Here is a 21,563-nt window from a genome sequence, read left to right as displayed (position 1 = left end):
GACTGTGTAGTGCTCACGAGCTTTGTACAGCATTTAATGCTTGGGTTCATTGCTGCAGCCCCCTGGATGGGGATTGGCAGGTATTTTCCTAGGACAAACCAGCACTGTGGCGCAGAAGCTCAGCAACACGTGAGTTTTTTCTTCTGAAGTTCAGCTTCTAAACTCGGCAAGCTATATTCACTGTTGCTGTAAAATGTCCTCAGCACCAAGTCTTGTTCTCTTTACAGCCACTCTAAGCAATGCTATACAAAGCTTAGCTCCGTGAAAGGACATACCAGACAAGGAGAATTCGGAAGTTCCTTTCCACATGGAATCCAAATCATTCTAGACATGAACTTCCATGAATAGTTCTCAAGCTATCAACAGTTGGAAATCACTCAGTGACAAGTCCATGGCTTCCTTCAACTTCACTGTGACTTGTGGTAGTGTTGACAGGGCTGTGTAGTTTTGTATGTATTTCACTTATATTCTTAAACTAAAAAAAAATAGTACTTTGTATCATTTGTTAAAAGAAATATGCAGCCTGTGAATAGCAAGTATTTAGAGAAGAAAGCTGATTTTACTTGTTTGCTCCACATACAGCAATAATGTGAGTGCTGCAAGCACAGTTATATGTAGTAGGATAACAGCAGGAGTACTTTATTACAACACGCAAGCTAGTTTGTCTATTTTAATCCAGTATCCAATCCAAAAGGCACTGGCTAACAAAAGGCAGAGGGAAGAAAGGAGATAAAGTATAGCCCTGAAAACTACTCTGTAACATGCTGAAGACAAATACAATTTTTTCGAAGGTCAACATGAGCCTCTGGTAATGAAACCCTAGAACAACCCTTCCAGAACTGGCTTTGCAGAAGCAAAGCATGAGGCAGGTGCCCCTGTTTTAAGATGGAGACAAGGAACCAAATGCAGTGCCCAAAGCAGATCAAGCACTAATGCAAAGGAAGGAGAGGATGTCTACTGAGCCCCTTACAAACCAACTCTTTGCATGATACTTCCAAAGATTGTCTCTCCAAGCCACATCTGCTCAGACTCTTTTCTCCCTGCAAGCCTTGGGAAGGCTTAGCCAAGTGTTTTGCACTGGTGTTCTAAGCTCTTTCCTTGGGACATCCAGGCTTCTCAAATAAACAATTAGTCTTTAGTACAGGATGAAGCTACATTTACATTCTAATGGTCTAGTTCCTATAGCTACAAGCCAAATAAGAACCAAATAATCTCTCTTCAAACAGTGGCAGGAGGTTATTGGTGGCTGAATCAAGTGTTCTGACCACACCCAGGATACTGGACACTTTCCCAAGTACTTTTCCCACTCTTAAAAGCAAACTTCAGAAGATTATTTTTCCGAGCTACTAATACCAAATACAAGACCGCAGTAGCACCTTTAGCTACTAGCTGTGCAGTGAATAAGCCTGGATTCTTGTAACTGACCAGTTTCTTAGTAAGGCAGTTTGACAAAGTATCTGAATTAGAATATTACTTTTATTTGTTTTTAATCAGTTTAACAGAGTTTGAATTTGTGTGCGTCAAAATAAGTCTTCAGGAATTGATAAAATAACTGTACCACATGGTGTCTGCATTCCACAAGGAGAAAGAACATACTGTTACTGGTAGGAGCAGCACTACCTTGTTACTGTACCATTAAAGAAATTGTGGAGGAGACTTCGTATCCCTTTCCATTTTATAAGTAAGTAAGTTATTAAACTCCTACTCTTCGAAGATAACTTGAAAGCGGAAAGTGGACTTACGCTGATCTATGAAGTTACTGTGAGGGAAAAAGAAAATAAAACTAATTTTAAAATATTAGTTTTTTATTACAAGTAACGTGGACTAATTATTACCATACAGTTTGTGGAACAGTAGAAGGACAATTAGCTGCTACGCTGAAAGAGCGAGTAGAAAATACTTCACTGTTTCAGTCAGACTGACAGTACTTAAGAACAGCACCAGTAAGGACAAAGAGAGGCTCCCTTGCTACTGCACTTAAAATGAGGTCTACAGTGCAATATCTGCTTCTCCCAGTGTAAGAACACCTACATCTATCAGTCACATTTCTAGGAAGTGTACATCTGGTGGTCTGTGTAACTGAGAACATAGCAGCTGAATGCCTGGAGACAATCCTGGACACACCTGTGCTCACTGCATATCTTAAAATTCCCAGTTAAAGCAGATGAGGTTATAATATAATCATTGGTTTAGCAACCAGCCTTCGTGGCCTGGTTTTGTATTTCAGCAACTGGAAATGAGAACAGACAAATTATTGCTTTTACTGTGTTAAATTAGTCTGACTTGATTAATGACTTTTCCCATCCACGTATGAAGATGTAATAAGCTACACATTAGGTTTTAAACACAAAATGGATTATGCTACATATCTGTGCAGCAAGTTTTCATTCTTTTAACATCTAATTCAAAATCTGCCAAGCTTCTGATATTCATGTCTTCAAGGGTAACTTCCCCAGACTTCCCGAGTCTTGCGTATCATACGGATCATATCCATACATAGGAGAACATGAAAATCTGTTGGCAAATTTCATATGAATGAAGAAGAAATTCCTGAGTCTGTATTATAAACCAGCCTTGATTTTTTTTCTCTCAAGAATCTGATTCCTCCTCCTCCTCTTCTTCCTCTTCATGATCTTGAAGACTTAGCTGTAATTCAGTTTGATTGATAGCAGCCTCGTTGTCCATCTGCCCAAGAGTCTGTTACAATAAAAGAGTTTAACTCACCAGTTATCAAAACCAGCAGCAATACCAAAGGCTTCTCACACCACGATTGAAAGTGAATGGTGACAGTGTCTGCTAGAGATCTTGGTACTAGAACTGTTGGCTGCAAGAGCCCATCGAAGCAAAGAGCATCAGTTCTCCATAGAAGAGTTTCAACCCATTCAACCTATACTTTAGGTAAAGGTTCAGATGATACCTGTACCTCCATCCCTTACAATCAGATGGCTAAAACACTGTCACAGTTAAGAGTAGTAGACACAATGCTTAATAAGCCTCGTATACTTACATACTGTAAAGTGAAGGTACGCCCAACCCTTCTGGAAACAAGACGCTGCTTTCAGGGTTGGGAAAACCCCTTTGGACTTACCTTAAACCATAACAAACGGGACAGATTTTATAGCTGGGCCTTTCAACCAACAGCAAGCATAAAGAAGCTCAACCGGCCGGGGAAAAAAAACCGACCACTACACAACCGAAAAGGGCACACGTTCAGGGGGCCCAGCTTTCCGCTCGGGCCCCTTCCTCCCACCCCAGGGCCGAGCGCTGCCCTCACCTCCTGGCTCTCCGCAGCGGCTGCCGCCGGGACGGCCGCGTCCTCCTCCCTGGATCTTATCATCGACTGCAGCGCCAGCTCTTCCACCTGCGAACACGGGGACAGAAAAGCCTTTACACCGTTACTTCTCGGACTCTACCACACAGACATGAGGTATTGCTGAATGACTGACCGCAGCCAAAGCCGCGAAGCCGCGCTTCAGCCCTCGGTGCGTGAGGGGCCACCAGCCCGGCGGTTACTGCCTGCAGCAGCCCCCAAACCCCACCCAAGCCCCGGGGAACCAGCAAAAACCCCTCGGGGCCGCAGCCAGCCGCCAGGACGCCGCCGCCCCCTCGCGTTATGAGGAGAAGGCCCGGCACCGGGCGGGCCGGGCCCGCTGCCGCCCGCCCAGCGCCGCGTTCCGGCCGCCCCGCCCCGCCCCGCGCCGCCCGGTGCCCGCCGACCTTGAGGCGGGTGAGCTGGTCGTGCAGCGCCGCCTTCACCCGCAGCAGCGTCTCCTCCTCCTTGCGCAGCTCCTGCAGGCGGCTCAGCATCCTGCCCGCCCGCCCCGCCGCCCCGGCCCCGGCCCCCTGGCGGCGGCTGCGCGGGGCCCCGGCCCCTCCCGGCCCCTCCCGGCCCGGCCCCGGCAGCGCCCCCGTGAGCGCGGGCGGAGCCGCCGCAGCCGGCGGCCGAGGCCTCGCGTGACGTCACGGCCCGCCGCCATTTGCAGCCCCAGGCGGCGGCGGGGCCGGGCCGAGGCTGCCCCCGCCCGGCCGCGGCCCCAAGCGCAGGCAGAGCCGCTGCCGTCTCCGTTGTCAATTAAACGTTCGTTTTAACTCGTCGTGCGCGGTAAGGGGAAAAAATCACGTAACTCGGCGCAGTTGTACCGGCAGAAAGGGGCTCGTTAAAGTAGTTTCACTGAGGCATGAGGGGAGCCCCCCAGCTCCAGCCCCCTGCTGCTGACAGAAATTCTCCTCCTCTCTGCCCCAACTGTCCCTGCTTTCTGCTCCTTTCCCTTCTAAAAGCTGCTCAAAGTGGGCTAAGTCAGGTAAATGTTTCCTAACCCTGAATTAAGATACTTAAAAGCAAGGATTTGCATTCTTTTTAAGTAACACTCCCCTCAAACCCAAAAAGCACAAGTTTGAAGACATAAAGGTTTAATGTGAAGTTTCAGGCTGTTGATTTTGTTGCAGAAACCCTTGTCCCAGGCTACTGCCAGTTTCTGCATTCCACTTGGACAGTAAGACACACAATTCTTCCATACATCCTCTCCTAACGTGCTTCTAAAGCCACGCTAGACTTACACTTTTATGTTCCTGTTGAACTCTATTCTGCCCCCACAACATAAACAGTGTCAGAAAAACAAGGAAGCCTTTCACTGTTCCAATAGAATTTATTAGCTGTAAATCCACAACACAGCTCTCTGAAGTTAGGCAGATGAGGACTGCAGGGTGTTTACGCTTCAGCCTGGGCCTTTGCTGCCTCCTTCGCCGGAGCTTTTGCTGCAGTCTTGCCTTTGGTCTGGGCCTTAGCTGAGACCTTGGCCTTAGCTGAGACCTTGGCCTTGGCTTTCTTCTCCTCCTTGAGTTTGTGCTACAAAGAAGAAAAAGGATCATTAGCAAATACAAAATGGGTTTTAATGCTTCAGATTGTATTACTGGCTTCCATTCGTACTCACATTTTGAGCATGGCGCAGGATGGTGTTGCGTCGCATGGTTTTGGCGTACGGGTTCAACTTGATCATGATTCTCAGATTCTTCAGTGGATTCTTCTTCAGGACTCTACGGTGAATCTTTTTCCTGAAAGGAACAGACATACATCATGACCACATTTCCCAGTTCAAGTTCCATAAAACTTTCCCTGAAGTCTGCTTTGGAAGAACTGTAATTCCTAGTATTTACACCCTGTAACTAAAGAAACCTCAGCATTCTCTCACATCTCAAGGGACAGAGATTTCTGATCTCAATACAAAGTCTTACACTTGGCAATTACTAAAAAGAGACTACACTTGGAAGTCATTCGTTAAAAATTATTACTTCGGAGGACGCAGTGCCTTCTGGATTTCCTGGCTTCTCAGGATTCTTCCAAGGTCCGTATTGGTCATCTTATGCATTGGCAGGCTGTGAAACAAACATTCAGAGTTTAGGTTGGTAGGAAAAAAACATGAAAACAAAGGAGGTATTTAGTAAAACGTACTGACTGGTGTTCATTTTCCATATCTAAAAGTGAAGAATCTCTGACACTGACAGGTTATTCTGCCAGATTTTTTTTTTAACCTGCATGTAGTTGTGTCAGAGATCAGCTGCACTTACTTATAGTCGCTCTTCAGAGTAGCGGGTTTGCGCCAGGTGCCGTATAAATCGTCCAGCTTGCGGAAGGCACTTTCAGTCCAAATGCAGAAACGCCCAACATGGCCACCAGGAGCAAGTCTCAGCAGATTCAGCTTGTTCACATCCAGAAGAGTAATTCCTATAGAAAAACAGACACCTCTTCAATTTATCATGAAAATCAAAGAACACAGAACTAAGAAAAGAAAGAAATAGACACAGAAACTGATATGGACTTAGCAACTTCTACATCACTAAGTTATATATGCATATGCATGAAAACGTATTAAATAAATTAAAAAAAAAAAAAAAAAGAAGCCTTTTCCAGGAACATACTTAAGAACTTATCATAGAATCATAGAATATCCTGAGTTGGAAGGGACCCTTAAGGATCATCAAGTCCAACTCTTGATACCCACAGGTCTACCCAAAAACTTAATTTATACTGTTCCAAATGCAGTTTATGAATGGCGACAGCCATAAAATTTGTTGTAAATCTCTGTCAGCATCACCAAATCAGATTCCTGGAAATAAAGTTGTCAACTGCTTTAAGTCAGAACTTCCACAAAATCATGTGTTTCAGAAACACGGACCAATGAAGTGGAATCTCATCATTCAAGGCAGTCTCCCACAAGAGTAAGCATGTTCCAAGTCAAAATTACCTGGGATATTCCGGAAAGCTTTAATGATACCATTGTCCTCGTTGTAAATGATGCAGGGTCCCCTACGCTGGATGCGACGGCGATTCCTCATTTTACCCTTTCCAGCCCGCATACGCTGAGAGGCATAAACCTACACAAAAAAATTCAACTTGTGAAAATTCAAAAACATCCAAATTACAATAGTAAGACAAATCCATGTTAGTCAGAACTTCACAATCATCACTGATTATCTGAAACACGGACCAGTGAGAAGTTCATCATTCCCAAGAATCAAAAAAGACTGAGCTATCAATGTTAAGCAACACTGAAATGAAGAGAAATGAGCTCAGAGTAACGCAGCATAGGAAGAAACTGACATTAAAAAAAAAGTTTAAGCAGTCGAACAGTTTTGTTTCATCAAACCCAAATAGAACTATTTGGAATTCCTAATTTAACAATGGCAGATTATAGGAATGCATTCCTAAGAACATACCTGTAGCAACTCACCTTTTTGATGTCATTCCAAGCTTTAAGCTTCTTAAGAAGAAGAACAGCTTCCTTCGTTTTCTTGTAACTCTCAACTTTGTCCTCAACAACCAGAGGAAGTTCTGGAATCTCCTCAATGCGGTGGCCTAACAAGGATACAACATCAAAAGCAGTGGAAATGAAATTCACACTCTAATATGCAGGCAGAGTAAGAACAGTAGACAAGTTTCAATCAAGTATTACAGGCCTGCCGCAAACAATACCCAAGTAAATTTTAAGCATAATCTATGACTCCTATGAACAGAAATCAAACTGAACTGCCACGTGATTCAAAATTCAATCTCATTTTCTGTAACTGTGAGGACAAGATTCGTGCCAGTAACGCACGCAGAAGTACATCAGTATCACCTAACTTCCAGTACTGCGAAACTGTGTGTTACCTCCCCCAGTTGTATGTAACAAAAAGTCATCCTGCTGAAGAATGGGACTGCCTCCTCAACTCTTTAAAGGAGCACTTATTTACCCACAAGAAACATTTCAAGTAATCACACAGTTACTGATACCGCTCAGGCAATGCCAAACCGCAGGCAAACGTTTCCCAAAGCAGAGCTCCCACCTTTAGACATGACCAGTGCAGGAAGGGCCGATGCTGCCAACGCAGAACAGATGGCGTAACGCTTTTGGGTTGTGTTCACTCTGCGGTGCCAGCGTCGCCAAGTCTTGGTTGGGGCAAACATGCGACCTCCACGACACATCTATGCATCTACAGTTAAGAACAACCTTTTTGAAGCTTCTTTTTCCAGTGTGCCTCTTTAATACTTGCTCAGCATCAACTGTTCGTCAACCGTCTGTACCAGCACACTGACAGCAGGCAACTGTCACTGAGCACAGAGTAAGACGCAAATTACGACATCATGGCAAGACAGTATGCATCACAAGATTCGTCCACCACTTTTGCAGGGGGGAAAAAAAAAGAATGAACGCCTCTGTTCATTCAAATAAGTCTGAATTTGCACACAGGTGCTTCTAGTCACATCAAAGTTTTCTCAGACTCCGAAGTTCAGATCACTGCGGGCAGCCATTACCCCAAGACATGGAGGAATTCCATTTCGCATTTAGTTACAATTACTTCTCCTGGATGAGTTTAGATTTACACTCGATGCAAGCAGCAGCTATGAAAGGATACGTTCCCAAAGGCACCTTGGCCAGAGCGGTGAGTTCCACCACCTCGTACTCGAGGAATACGAGCCACGGCTCTCCCAGTGCCCCAAGACTCGGCACTGGTCTGATGACCTGCAGCAGAAAGATTTTAATTCAGAGAGCGACAACACTGCAATTTCCCCTACGTCACCGATACACTGAGTTCGAGACCAATAATCAGAACTTCCACTGTTATCATATGGTTCAGAAACACGGACCGATGAAGTGGAATCTCATCATTTCAGCAAAACAAGCCATGATTAGGTAAAATAACTCTTACTATATTAAGGATCTGCTTTTCCTAATAGTTAACATTTCATGTAATTTAAAGTCAGATCATTAAGAATCAGAATAGTTTCCTTGTTTTCTCTTCAAAATCCTACTGATTGGTGCTTCTCTTATTTCAATTCTAGATTTGTTTCAATTTTAACCCACCTACATTAAAAATCAACAGCTACCACAAGTTATCCCACCCGTTCTACACACAAACCATACCTGCAAGTTCACTGACAGCATAGGGCTGCCTGTTGTTCTTGCGCAAATTGGTGTGAACGAAGTTCACGACATCAGGGCGAATGGGAGCCCTGAACACGGCAGGCAGGGTGACATTTTTCCCTGATGCTTCTCCCTTCTCGGAGTAGACAGATATTAACGGTCGAGCGCAAGCCTGAAAAAGAAAAAAGGAAAAACTCTTGAGCACAAGTCAAGTCCATCACCAGCATTTGAAACAATCAAATATTGCTCAGAATTAAAGGTGTCTTCAGTTCGACAGTGCCAGCATGCTGACAGCAGGCAACTGTCACTGAACACTGGATAAGACGCAAATTACATCATCACAGCAATAGTTTTCACTTAAAATACTGCTCCCCAGCACTTCCCACGTTGTGAACACCACACCTGAGATTTGAATTCAGGAGATGTCACTTGGGTAATGTTAATCTAGAACCCAATCTCTAGGCCTTCTAAACAACTTTCTATCTGCTATTAAAAAAAAATGTATGAAACCCACCTTTGTTTATCAGTTTCTCAAAGGTCTGAGATTCAGATCACGTACAGCAGCTGAAATGCTGTACCCAACTTCTCTAATACAATATAAAGGCTCACAAGGACTACAAGCAAGTTAACTTAAAATCAGAGTGATTTCTTTTTTAATGTATGGATCCCCGAACAGTCCCCAGTGCCTCAAAATTTGAGAGATGAAAAACCGACTGGCCAGCAGCACCAGCTTCCTTCCTTCGAAACGTCTTGAAGATGAGCAATGATACCTTGCTGGTCTGAACAGCAATCTTCACAAAAAAAATCTGAGTGTTATAACTCATTTGTCATTAACAGCTCATGGCAACAGTACAGGCAAGGTACCTTCCCTCCCTTTCTCGTGCATAATTCATTTCACAGATGTTAAAAACACCACAGAACTCCAAAAAGTAACCAGCCAGCTGCACTGAGGGCACCGTGCTGCGTACCTAATGGTGCTTACTGGCAAGGCCCTCACTATTGGAGGGCCTCACACACACAACAAACTTCATCAGGGTGAAGGAAATGGTTCACGATCTGAATTGTATCAGCAATAAATACATACATATATATTTATATATATTGGCAGCCCGGTTCCGCAACGAGGCCTGTTTATATTTGCACATACGTAAAATATTTTAGAAGAAATACAACTAAAAAACAAACAAACACAGCTGTAAGGAAGGTTCTTATCTACTATTCAACATTAGCTCCAAAGCTCCCGCGTGGCTACTTTTTGAGTTGCTTTAGGGAGCTACGTGACAAAACCGACCAAGCTCCGGCAGCAGGCCGCATCATCTCCCACGCCGCCCGAGGGCCGGGACCGGGGCCAGGACCGGGGCCAGGACGAGGGCCGGGGCCAGGACCCCAGGCCCAGGCCGGCTTCCAGCGGAGGTGCCCGGCCGGGGACCCCCCCCCCGCCTCCCCGCTCCCGGTCCCGGCCCGCCCGCAGAGCGCTGACGCCTCCAAAATGGCGGCCGCCCCCCCCCCCTCCACGCCTGCAGCCCTCGCGCTGCCCGCGGCCCGGCTCTGCCCTCGGCCCTCTGCCCGCCAGCCTCAGCCTGGTCCCGCCGCCGCCCGCCCCAGGCCCCCTCCATCCCCGCCGCCAGCCCGGTCCCGCCCCGTCCCCCCTCACCATGAGGGCAGCGGCGGAGCCCCTCGTGCTGCCGCCTGTCGCCGCCGCGGCACAACCGGAAAAGGAAGGACGTGGAACCGCTGCCTCGCTACCAGCCGTGTCCTTCCTCGCCCGCCCGCCGCCCCCGGCGGCACCGCCCGGCCCCCGGCTGCGGCCTCGGCTCCGGTCCCCTCCCCGCACCCCGCCACCGGCCGCACGGAGCCCTCTGAGCCCTCCCGGGACCTCCGTCTCCGCCCGTCACCTCCCAAACCGGGGGACTCTTTTGTGGCGGAGGGATTCCCGTGACGGCCCTTTCAGTTTCACAAAAGTCAGATTTTTAAAAGATTTTTTAATTATTATTATTATTATTTTTCCACAGAAGGGCGCAGGCAGAGAATAAAACCGAATAAAATCCTTGCCTAGATGGGAAAAAAATAATTTTTTGGCCGCGGTGGGCGGGCCGTGGCGCGGGGTGGGCGGGAGAGGCGCGGCTGAGGCGGCGACGATGGCGGCGGGACGCGCGCGGCGGGCGGCGGGGACGGAGCTGTACCGGGAGCTCCTCCGGTGCGGGACGGGACCGGCCGAGGGAGACGGGGAGAAACCCCGAGGGGCCCGGGCCTGGGGAGGGGGCTCCTGGGGGGTCTCCGGTGTTTTTGTGCTCGGATGGGGATTTTGTGTGAGGGAGATCCCAAGTAGTTAATGTCTCGTTTTGTTTCAGGGTATATGAAGAAGGAAAGAAAAGCATCCCTGAACACCCCTATCTCTTTGAGGTAAATATGTAGAAATAAAGCCTCGAAACCACGTCTGTGTGTTGGCAAAGCGGCAGCTGGTCCCGGTTGAAGCAGGTGTGCGGGCACCGTGCAGAAGTGGAAATTAGAACCATAGAATTCACCTCAGGGATGGCGTTATACTGAATTTACCTCACAGCATCCCCCGGCCTGGCCCCAGTTCTTTGAACTTATTAACGGTTAACTTGTTTAAAAGAATTGGTAGGAACAAGTGAGTATGAGGGCTCTGTGGGACAGGGCTGGCTCAAGAAATTAATCTCAAGGTTTATACAAGTTTGGTAGCAGTTTGAAAATAAAGGCAAATGATCATTTAAAGATAGAGTAATATGAAAAAATGAGTAGATATGATGGATCAAGCGATGCTTCCCTGTATTCTTAGAGAAACAATGCTCAAATAAAGGTATTCCTTCATTCTTAAGAACAGGCTTGGGTTATTTGATGTCTACAATGTTTAGTGCTCTCAAGAGAAATTCAGAGATCAATTGACTTCAAATGTTACTTTAAATGAGTATATCTTAAAGATATTTACTGACTGCAGTTGCTACTTGACAACAATGATCCCTTGTTATCTGAGGATTAATATCTTCATAATTGAACTTTTGCTCATTTGGGTAAACTTCATTTTCTCAAAGAACCAAACTGTTAAAGACGAAGGTTTCTATGTGGGTTATTTGAAAGTTGTTGCGTTTTCACAGTTGCTTTAATATTCAGTTCCGTCTTTGGAACTGAACGCCAAGAACTGCCCACGCAGTTACTGTTCTCCTGAAGTAAGAAAGCCTTAGATTCACGAGCGGTAGCAATGGAGTTGGAAAAAGGCTTAAGTAATTCGTTGGTTTTACAATTTGAAGTATTACAAAGTTGCTGAAATACATCAATTACACATAGTGTATTATTTTTTTTTTCTTTTTCCTCCAGAACGATGTAGAGATCTGTTTGTTTGGTCGTGGTTGCAAAAGTCCCATTGAAAGATTTTGGAATGGAAGTAGTATGGTGTATATTTTGCAAAAAGCAGTAAGTGTGTATGACATTTGTTAAACTTTTAAATGTAATATAAAGTTTTTAATTTATTCCTATCAAATATTTCTACGTACCTTGTATTTTTAGACTCATCTGTGCATTTCTCTTAAAGGACCACAATGAGGGAGGTGACCCAATGGAAGAATCAAAATCAGATGATGCTCTTTATGCCTCTGAGCTTTTACCAAAGGAGAGTGCTGGACCAATCGCTCTTTCTGTTAGAAGGGCAAAGTAAGTGCACAAAAGTCTGCCTCCATCCACTTATTTCAATAACTTTTTCTTTTTTTTTCTCCTGACTTTTGTATCTTGCTAATACTCAGCACCTGTGTTATTTTTGATCCCTCAAAATTAAATTACTCATCGGATTAATGATGAGCTGAGCATTTTTCATCCTGCAAAATGACCTCCCCTGGTAGAAGTATCCCTAATGAAGTGTAACTAAAGTCCAAGTACTGGAAAAGCACCTGTCCCGTTTGGTTAATGGGACTGCCTGAGCATAGATGCACAAAGAAAGTTTAGGAAGACTTAAATGCTTGGTTTTGTAGGAGTTCTGTTTAAAAAATCTCATTGGGATTTAATGGTACCAAAGCATGGTGACTAGTTTGATTAATTAACTTACCCTTTTAAAACACTTGAAATGTAAAATTCAATTACAGTTTTAGAATTGTTAGTGTAAATGAAAGCATTGTATTAAATATATTATCAGTTGTGATACCTTACTTTTTTTTCATGACTTCATTGCTCTACCCGTAAAAAGAAGATTATAATACTGCATTCTTTTTGTAAAATGATTTAATGTCTGCTGATGAAGCAGGGCAGGGCCGATAAGAGTTAAGTGTTACTGATAATTCAAAGTTTTATGTAAGAGAAAGATTTAGTTATACTTGCTGGCATCTGATTCTTTCCTGTTCATACCTCTAGGCAGTTGATTTCCTTATATACAATGGCACAAAATCCAAACATGACCCATTTGAAGACAAGTGAACTGGCTGTGCTTCCTCCCCTCTGGATAAGGTGTGATGGCTCTGATCCGGAGTGTACTTGTTGGCTTGGAGCTGAGCCTCTCAAAGCTGGAAACAAAATCACAGGGATCAATATCTATATGGTTACATGTAACGGTAAGATTATGATGTTACGCGTAAAATTGCGTGAGGAAGGCTTAAGAATGTGGGAATACAAATACAGGGATTCTACCTTTGTGTGATGTTGGCTTGGTACTGCTCCCTTGTTGTTTGTGGATATGTGTGGTTTTTATTTTTATTTTTTGTGAAAGAAAAGAGAAAGACGTCTGTTGTGCAGTGTGGGAAATAACATTTAAATATACTTACAGCAGCAGTATCTGTGCAGGCCTACCTTCAGTCAGGTGCAATCATCTAGCACTGACTCTTACTAAACATTTAAATATTAACATCAACTTTTATTGTCAGTAGAGTAGATGCAAGAGAAATGACAGCTTTCTGAAGGACAACATGAGTCCAAACAGAATATTCGAGCATTAATTTTGCATGGCAAATATGACTTACAACATGTTGCAACTGGTTCTTTTTTTTTTGATTCTTACTCTTTTCCTTTCCCAGGTCCTACAGCTGATAAAACCTGTTTCGCAAACCTAGAGGAACTCAAAATGGCACATAAAGTCAAACACCATTCATCTATTGTAGGTTTCTATGGTCCGTCATGCCTCCAGTTTAAGTTCTAAAACCTCTGTATTCGCATTTATCATACTGGTTTTGGGAAGCTTTGTAGATGTTATTTAGAAACTCAGCATAACCCTAAGATATCATAATCTATTTTGAAGTGATGTTTGGGCTCCTTATATTACATAGTATGTCTCACATTAGCCATTTTTTTTGTGTGTGAAATACTTCCAAAATATTTTGTGGGGGTACCAAACGATGTTGCGCTTTTTAATAATTTTTAAAATCTATTTATTCTAGGTGACGACAAAAGGATTTGCTCAGTATGAACTTATTAGAGCTGCTGCAATAGAGGACACAATTGTAGAATCTGAAAGCAATATATGTATTGACATTACGTGGAATACTGTAGATAAGATTCTGCAGCCACCCCCACTTACTGCAGCTGCCACACTGGTAAGTCGAGGAGCTCAAACTCTTTCCACTCCTTATATCATGAATAGTGTAAAGAATAGAAAATATGTTTGACTCTTGCCGTTTTTGTTTATTATTTATATAAGAGATACTCTTTATATAAGCAATACAATGTGTTCATAGGCTAAACTATTATGCTAATCTGCATTTCCCTAATGAAAATCTTCGGATACTTGATTTCTAAAGCTTGAGCCTGACATAAGTTTCTGGAACTTTCAGAATATTTCATTGGAGTCTGGGGACCCCAGGAGTCCTGTATATCCGCTGTATAGAGAACTGCAGTTTCTCCTTGTAAGTATAAATGAGAAATTCCAATTTCAGATGTATGTGGAATGGTGAATTTGTGTTAATAATTTACTCTTTTTAAAACTCCGTCAGGTCTTTCAAAGATACCTTTAAGTATTTAGTTCAGAATGAACTTTGAATTCAGTTTCAGGAATCTGGAATACACAGAGGACAAATTATGAATTGCAAAGCCAGGAAATCTGAGAAGTTTCAAAATTCATAGTTAGCCGTACAGAGATGTATGATTCTGGGAGAGGTTAACTACATTTTGGAGAAAGACCTATGCAGAACCTTAAACAAGAACTGTTTTGTGTTTTGTTTTTGATGCTACTTTTAGACTTTGGCTGAAGGTTTGAAGACAGGTGTGACTGAATGGCCTGAGTCCTTAGAATCCAAATCAGCGTTTGAACTGGTCCAAGGATTTCTGACTGGTAATTTCTGTTTGTTGTGTGGGAAGAGAGGAATGACAGATTTCATAGAAGCAAAGGAAATTCCAATATTTAATTTTTAAAGTATTAGAATTAGAGATTGTAATTTATATTCTGAAATAATCTGCACAGAGCAGTTAAATAGGTTAATCGGTACATCTCTGAAATTTTCTTTGTCCCAGTACCTTGTAAAAAAGAAATAAATCTTTTTCTTTATAAAATGAGAGAACTATGTTTAAAAAACAATTGGACAAGTTCTGGGTGCATCTTTCAAGTTACTTGACATGCATATGAGCGTTAAAAGTGTGAAGGTTCTCAATCAGTGGTGGTGGACAACAGTAGTTTGATATCTGGAAATAAAGCACCCAAAATTACTGATTGCTTCTGAAAACTGCTGTGAAATTCTGCTTATCAGAAGTTTAAGATACTAGAAAGTGAATCTAAAAAGAAAATCAGATGTAGGAATGCACCAAAAGGTTTTCAAATGTGACAGTATATTTTTCAAAATGTTTTGTGTAGAAAGTACTTGGAGAAACAGACAAAAACGATCTCTGACAAATAAATTTGGAAGAAAAACAGAGATGATTATTAGACCACTGTTTAATCTTTATTCCTTCATCACTGGAATTTAAGGAGTTAATGCTTAGCTACAAGAATGTAGTAAAGATATACAGAGAAAACATGTATCTTATAATAAAACATATTAAGAAATGATTTTTCAAACTATATGCTTGCTCAGTAGAAAAAATTTAAAAATTTATACATTTTGTCTATTAGCCACCCAGCAAAGTGTTTGTTAATTATGGTATACCAGGGGATTTATGCAGTTGGTTCGACTATATTTTTTTCGTAGTGGTGATTTTCATTTTCTCCTCTACTAGATTTAAAGAAGAAACTGGATGGCTATTGTATATCAGGAAATGAGAATGAAACAGAGGTATATGCAATTTCCTACCGGTTTTTGTCACCTTGTTCTGCTGATAAGTAGTTATTCTAAATTTTCATTATGTCTTGTATATTTAGGCATATATGTAGATATATAGACATAAAGAAGTAAAGATCTCTTGCTTTCTGTTTTTTTTTTCTTTTTAAAAATAATGGATGAAAACTTAAAGATAAAGTTACAAGTTCCATAGCTGCTCTCTAATAAGTTCACTATAATTTTTACCTTCAACAAAACTCCCTTTTTTTTTTTTTAATACTAAATGCTCTACCAGTGTCCATTAAACATATTTTTGATATAATTTAGCATTCAGTGGCAGTCTCTGAGGTACTGGAACTATACCTTCTTGCTTCTTTCCCTTCCCTTTTAACCACTATGTATATAGTGGTTATATATGCTGTTATTTAATCATCTGTGAGCTTGGTATCCTGTCACAAAATATGGTCTATGCTTACTTTGCTGGTCTGTGTTCTGGCTGCTTACTGATGCTGTGTGCGTCATGCCACTGTAAATTGAAAAAGATCATCTTGAGCTAAGCAGGTGTTTTTTACGAGACAGCCTTTATTTGGCTATCATCAAAAAATCTTTCCAACAGTAGGCTTCACTTCCTGGACTAAACTTAGTAATTATCCAGGGTGGTAAACACGAAAAGAATTAATTTTACTTTTCAATAAAAATATGCTTCCAAATTACTGTGCAGTGCTAGCTTCTATGGAGTACGTTCCCTGGATGGAAGAGGGGAAAAATCAGTAACGCACCCAGTTTTAATCTCTGGAAGGAATTTGAATTTATAAGGTATTTGAATCTTAGGCATATTTTTTTACTTAACCTCTTTCAGAATATCAAATCTGACACTGCTGCAGTGGATAGTTCAATAAAATCAATCTTCAGTGAACGAGGAGACCTGGATTTTGCTGAACAATTATGGTGCAAAATGAGAAGTAAGTAGATTTTTTTTGTTTTTTAACCCCATCCATTGCCCTTTAATTCTTCTCTTCTGTGTATCTACCATACTGTATTGCTTTCTTGATGAAATGAATGTAAATGTCTCTTGAGTTTTAAGGGCTGATCAGCTCTTCAGAAAATTTTTAATAACAGGCTTTTTCTAAAAGAGCTAATTTTAGGTATGTAAGATGATTCTTACAACATATAAACCAACATCTAGCAGGAGATACTATATTTAATTTTATTTGATTGTAAAAGGTACTAAATAATCAGAAGCATGCATCAGCTCTAGAAGTTTATACTTATATAAAACACTTATAAAATCGTCTTTCTAGATCTGAAGGACTAGTTTTTAAAGTTGATGAAGCTGCATACAAATTTTATTATTCTTGTAATAGCACTTGCAGTGCTATTATATGAGGAGATACTAATTCTTCGTGTTCTAAACTGATGCTATTCAGCTAGTTTTATAAAGTGTGCCGAGTCGCAGTGTGTAGAGAGTGGATGTGGACAAAAGTGTTACAGGACAAGCAGCTTATGTCATATTCTGTTCTCAAACAGTCATGCTGTTCAGTGGTCTCTTCTGATCATTGTTTCCTTAGAGTAACCCTATTCAAAGTCACAATATGACAAACTTAACAAAAAGCAATGCAATCTGTCCTTTCAGCCATCATTTTTTTAAATGAGCAGTTTAGTTTTTGCAAGTATGCGTTGGCCTGTTACTGATCTAACAGCTGAAGGGAAAGCCTGGATTGATAAATAAAATATTGCATCATTTTTCTTAAGGTGTCAGTTCCTATCAGGAGTTGGTAGAGTGTTTCACATTGATCATAAAATCCCTGAAACATGGTGAAGTACAGCCGTGGGTATGTATTTGTATTTCACAATGAATTTTGTCCTTTTGAGTTGCTTGAGGGAGAACATGATTTTTCTCATTTAGCTGCCCCTTATTTCCATGTTACGTTGCTTTTAAGTTACTTTTGCATGTTATAGTTTGTCTCTGTTTCCGTGGTGTTGTACTTCTAGTATTATGAGGTTTTGTACACAGCTACAACATAATAAAACTGTTTTAATTTTCAGATTCACCAAGGGAGTAGCAGTTTGCTAAGTAAATTGATTCAGCAGTCTTACCATGGCACGATAGAGGCCGTTTCCCTCAGTGGCATCACTCCAGTTCAAATGCTCCTAGAGATTGGTCTGGATAAGATGAAGAAGGATTACGTCAGCTTTTTCATAGGTAAGCCTAGTATCTACTAACATGATTAGAAGTTAAAGGGAAAAGGTTACTTCGTGCAGGAAATGGAGATTATCAGGGGGCTGGAGCATGTGTGAAGAAGGGCTGAGAGAGCTGGGGATGCTCACCCTGAGGAAGAGAAGGCTCCTGGGTCTCCTCGTTGAAGCTTTTCAATACTTAAAAAACTTTCACAACTTTCAAAACTAAAAAAAGGGGAGATTTAGATTAGGGGTTAGGAGGAAATTCTTCACTCAGGGGGTGGTGAGGCACTGGAACAGGTTGTCCAGGGAAGCTGTGGATGCCCCATCCTGGAGGTGTTCAAGGCCAGGTTGGATGAGGCCCTGGGCAACCTGATCTAGTGGGTGGCATCCCTGCCTACAGCAGGGGGTTGGAACGAGATGACCTTTAAGATCCTTTCTGACCCGAGCCATTCTATGAACTAATGAAGTTTGTGGTAACCTTGATCTCACTTCTGCCTGCCATCTGCTGGATTTCCATCTCTAGTATCCTTGGTATTTGTACTTCCTAGTTGTATATATTTTTCCAAACTTAAAAAATGAATATGTTTCAAAATAACTACACTTAGCAAAGCTGTGTATTTCTTTTTTCTAATTAAAAAAAATCTCAAGGTTTTACTTAGTGTAAAATGATACCAGACCTGTGTAACAGGACTGTTTTGTTTTCTTACCTGTTTGCTGTAGGTGATAAAATAAGACCTTCATGCTCTTTTTGTCTTTTCTTCTATGGTCTACAAGGGTTAAAAGGAAATCAGGCAAGGGTGTTTGTTTGTAATAGCTGTATTTGTATGGTCTGTAGTAATTAGATACTTTTTTGTACCTATTTTATTCTCGAAACAAAAACTAGGCTGGAATGATTTTCATAAAGTACTTTTTTTTTTTTCTTGAAAACATTGTGGCTTTATTTTCAGTATTACAGGTTTATTTTTTTTCTGAATCTGGGAGGGGTGTCATGTTTACCAGTGGTGTTATCCACTTCCTTTTCCTTCATCTCTTCATTTCTTGATTTCTTCTTTGCTTTGTCACACTGTTTTCTTTCTTTAATTTGCTTGCTTGTTTTTGCTATATGTAAATCTGTATGTCTCTAGGAGGTTGATTGTCTCAAAGTATACAGTAGGTTTCTACATTGTGTTTCCATGTTTGTGCAGCCTTGGTGGTATGTAAGACAATGCCACTTGGCAGGTTTTTTTCTTATTTTGAAAGAGTAATCGTCAATAAATAACATCCTCAATCTTAGTATCTTAACGGCTGCCTTTTTGTTTTGAAATTCCCTGTTAGATCACCTGAGTGTTGCTTGTATGTAATCTGACAATGCGGGGTAATCTTTTTTCCTGTTCACTTTACAGGCCAGGAACTTGCAACATTAACCTATTTGGTGAGTTTCTTTACTTTTAACTTTTAAAGTAGAGCACACTTAGCTGATGGTGGGATGCAAGTCATCTTTCCCATAAGCTGAATAACTGAATTGCAAATCAAGAGGATGGGACATTATCCTGCAAAATTGTCATTATGTTGTTTATATCTTATTTCCTAGGTATCTGGTATGAGTCGTTGTCAGGCAGTATAGTTCTGACTTTGTTCTGATTGTTGGGCCATTCTTTATATTTTTGCTTGTCAAAAGAAGCAAGAAAATGTTTTTAGTAAACTGAGAGTATGTTGCGTGTCTGTAGAAATTGAGTGTCCAGTTACGAGTGGAAACTGTTTGTTGTTCCAGGATTACTTCATTTCCACATCAGTAGATCTACAAGAACAAGTTCATCGTGTTCAAAAGCTTCACCATATGCTGGAAATAATGGTCAGCTGTACAGTCTTACTTCAGTTTAAACATGAGAACCTCTTCCCTTTGACACAGTAATTATTTCATTTTACTTTCCTTTTCAATAGTACAAGCAAATAAATTCTTTGATAGTTGTAAAGAAACTTTCAAAAAAAAAAAATAGCAACCCTCCTGAATGCTGATGATTGAGACTGCAGAAGCTGGATCTTCTTACTAAATTTTGGTTTGTGATTAAAATTGATAAAACAAATGAAATTATAAAAACAGGATCCAGTTAATTTTGGACAAGGCTTATGCCATGTCACACAAGTATTTCTCCAAAGAATGTTTGTAACTAGTTGATTTATATTATTCTAGAACTTGTCTGAAATATTATAAGGAAAACCCTCTAAATGAGAAGCATGTGTTTCAACTGCCAATCAGGCCAGCTCTCGTCAAGAAGTTCTATCAAAAGTAAGATAATCTTCCGTGTTTTAATATTAAACAGTAGCATTAAAATTCAGATTGTGAGTTCAGATCTGAATACCTAATTAAATTTTAACATTTTTTGATTATTTTGTCAGTGATCACCCAGAAATATGGAAGGTGGACATAAGTAGTGGGCATGGCCAAAAGGAGGTTAAAACTACATGGCAAGTTAGTACTAGTCCTCCTGTTGAACATATGACATCAAACAATATAGGTAAGGAATATGTATGGTGAAATGAAGTAATGAAAGTAAACATTTTAAAAGAAATTCAGTTTTTATACTGTGTTCAGTGGGTCTATACTTTTTCTTATTTATATCTTCAGCAAAACTGAAACAGCGTTTTTTTTTTTTTTAATAAAAATGTGAGATGGTATCTATAGCATCTGAAAGATTTTCAGAAAGTTGTGACCTGCCTTCTTACTTCTGCTGAGTTATGTTTTTGAAGTTAAAATGACAGAAGAGTTCTAAATATGGCATGATTGTTTAGTATTCTCCACAGTATGTTATAACTGTTAATATCTTTGCCAGTGTATCTGAGGATGGATTTGAAGAGAAACTTACCTGTTACTGAATGCTGGCCTCTAGTCTGAGAAGCAAACAGGCACTAAGGAGAGAAGGCATGCCTTGCTTCATAAAATCAAGTGTAGAATAAGTGAAAATGCATAAAGACAGGGACGAATTCAGAATATAGACTGGTATAGAAATGGTTTGCCCCTTTGTCTTGGGTGGAGGAGATTTGTTACAGAGTAATCCTTTGGTAAAGCTTTCCTATCTTTCTCAATTTTTGTCATGAAGTGCTTTCGCTAAAACTTTGCTTCAGGAACTGTTTTCAAAATTACTGCGTGAACTAAATACACTGGCTAACCGTATCTTTCATCTCTGCAGGTCTCTTGTGCGATTCTACAGTTAATGGAAGCACTGAAGAAAGAATGTATTTTATTACAATGACTAATTGCAGTCAGGTGCATTTCACATAAATAGATGTTACTCTCCAGGCAGGCACTGGAAAGGTACAGTAAAGGGGAAAGTTCAGTATATTTAGCAACATTCTCTGATTTGAAGAACAATACATCTTACTGAGTTATCTGCTTTAGTATGCTCGTGTGACATAAGCAGCCATAATTCATCTGTACCCGTCTAGTTTGTAAATATTGTGCAGTTATGAATGTACAGTATAGTTACTTTGAAAATATAGTAGATATTTTGGTTCACAAATTTACAAACATTCAATAAAGTTCTACACTTTGGGATTTAAAATTTTATTTTGGTTTTTACAGAACAAGCAATATTGCCACATTTTTCTGGTACCAAGCGATATTTCATCCTTCCGATATATTTGGAAAGCTGTTCATCAAGGGCATTATGAACTTGTGACAGCTTGGTTTTCCTCATCCCTGTATTTTATACTTTACAGTATTCTTGGATATACTTATTTCTGCTGCTCGTATTCAGTTTTTCCCTTAATGCAGAGTGAATTACTTTAGATGGTGTCATATATACTTTTACATTACTTT

At 41.1% G+C, this 21,563-nt stretch overlaps 3 protein-coding genes and 1 long non-coding RNA gene across 5 annotated transcripts; 1 reads left to right on the top strand and 3 right to left on the bottom strand.

Annotated features, from left to right (window-relative positions):
• Positions 1 to 1,458: 1,458 nt before the first annotated feature.
• Positions 1,459 to 3,873, bottom strand: SNAPC5 (small nuclear RNA activating complex polypeptide 5). The gene is made up of 3 exons (XM_083851269.1): positions 3,718 to 3,873; positions 3,275 to 3,361; positions 1,459 to 2,697 (listed from the first exon to the last, which is right to left on the bottom strand). The coding sequence occupies exons 1-3, from the start codon at positions 3,805 to 3,807 to the stop codon at positions 2,590 to 2,592; spliced, it is 285 nt and encodes a 94-aa protein (XP_083707395.1). The 5' UTR covers positions 3,808 to 3,873; the 3' UTR covers positions 1,459 to 2,589.
• Positions 3,874 to 4,626: 753 nt separating this feature from the next.
• On the bottom strand, positions 4,627 to 10,298 carry RPL4 (ribosomal protein L4). The gene is made up of 10 exons (XM_083851258.1): positions 10,057 to 10,298; positions 8,403 to 8,574; positions 7,894 to 8,000; positions 7,324 to 7,462; positions 6,729 to 6,853; positions 6,243 to 6,372; positions 5,566 to 5,722; positions 5,290 to 5,373; positions 4,932 to 5,052; positions 4,627 to 4,846 (listed from the first exon to the last, which is right to left on the bottom strand). The coding sequence occupies exons 1-10, from the start codon at positions 10,057 to 10,059 to the stop codon at positions 4,709 to 4,711; spliced, it is 1,176 nt and encodes a 391-aa protein (XP_083707384.1). The 5' UTR covers positions 10,060 to 10,298; the 3' UTR covers positions 4,627 to 4,708.
• On the bottom strand, positions 9,157 to 9,733 carry LOC310905241. The gene is made up of 2 exons (XR_014588881.1): positions 9,694 to 9,733; positions 9,157 to 9,193 (listed from the first exon to the last, which is right to left on the bottom strand). It is a non-coding gene; the product is annotated as an uncharacterized lncRNA (long non-coding RNA).
• ZWILCH (zwilch kinetochore protein) lies at positions 10,298 to 21,306 on the top strand. Of its 2 annotated transcripts, none has more exons than XM_083851236.1 (18): positions 10,298 to 10,363; positions 10,754 to 10,805; positions 11,739 to 11,834; positions 11,953 to 12,071; positions 12,762 to 12,958; positions 13,418 to 13,497; positions 13,778 to 13,933; positions 14,171 to 14,242; positions 14,574 to 14,667; positions 15,546 to 15,601; positions 16,446 to 16,548; positions 17,339 to 17,418; positions 17,633 to 17,789; positions 19,150 to 19,178; positions 19,518 to 19,654; positions 19,938 to 20,033; positions 20,144 to 20,262; positions 20,935 to 21,306. In XM_083851236.1, the coding sequence occupies exons 3-18, from the start codon at positions 11,811 to 11,813 to the stop codon at positions 21,024 to 21,026; spliced, it is 1,611 nt and encodes a 536-aa protein (XP_083707362.1). In that variant the 5' UTR covers positions 10,298 to 10,363; positions 10,754 to 10,805; positions 11,739 to 11,810; the 3' UTR covers positions 21,027 to 21,306. The 2 variants fall into 2 exon arrangements, with proteins under 2 accessions (XP_083707362.1, XP_083707361.1); XM_083851235.1 differs by lacking the exon at positions 10,298 to 10,363 and adding an exon at positions 10,504 to 10,599.
• The last annotated feature ends 257 nt before the right edge of the window (positions 21,307 to 21,563 follow it).

The sequence above is a fragment of the Anser anser genome, assembly GCF_964211835.1.
Source record: "Anser anser genome assembly, chromosome: 10".
In the NCBI taxonomy this organism is placed as follows: Eukaryota; Metazoa; Chordata; class Aves; order Anseriformes; family Anatidae; genus Anser; species Anser anser.
This window is presented reverse-complemented; position numbering and strand designations above follow the sequence as displayed.

Coding starts and splice junctions, on each gene's coding strand:
- ZWILCH (XM_083851235.1), top strand. CDS start 10,541: ATGGCGGCGGGACGCGCGCGGCGGGCGGCGGGGACGGAGCTGTACCGG. Junction 13,498..13,777: donor TCAAACACCATTCATCTATT/GTAGGTTTCTAT, acceptor TATTTATTCTAG/GTGACGACAAAAGGATTTGC. Junction 20,034..20,143: donor GTCAAGAAGTTCTATCAAAA/GTAAGATAATCT, acceptor TTATTTTGTCAG/TGATCACCCAGAAATATGGA.
- RPL4 (XM_083851258.1), bottom strand. Junction 5,374..5,565: donor ACTCTGAAGAGCGACTATAA/GTAAGTGCAGCT, acceptor TTTGTTTCACAG/CCTGCCAATGCATAAGATGA. Junction 4,847..4,931: donor TCCTGCGCCATGCTCAAAAT/GTGAGTACGAAT, acceptor TCTTCTTTGTAG/CACAAACTCAAGGAGGAGAA.
- SNAPC5 (XM_083851269.1), bottom strand. CDS start 3,807: ATGCTGAGCCGCCTGCAGGAGCTGCGCAAGGAGGAGGAGACGCTGCTG. Junction 3,362..3,717: donor ACCAGCTCACCCGCCTCAAG/GTCGGCGGGCAC, acceptor CCGTGTTCGCAG/GTGGAAGAGCTGGCGCTGCA. Junction 2,698..3,274: donor CCGCTGCGGAGAGCCAGGAG/GTGAGGGCAGCG, acceptor TTATTGTAACAG/ACTCTTGGGCAGATGGACAA.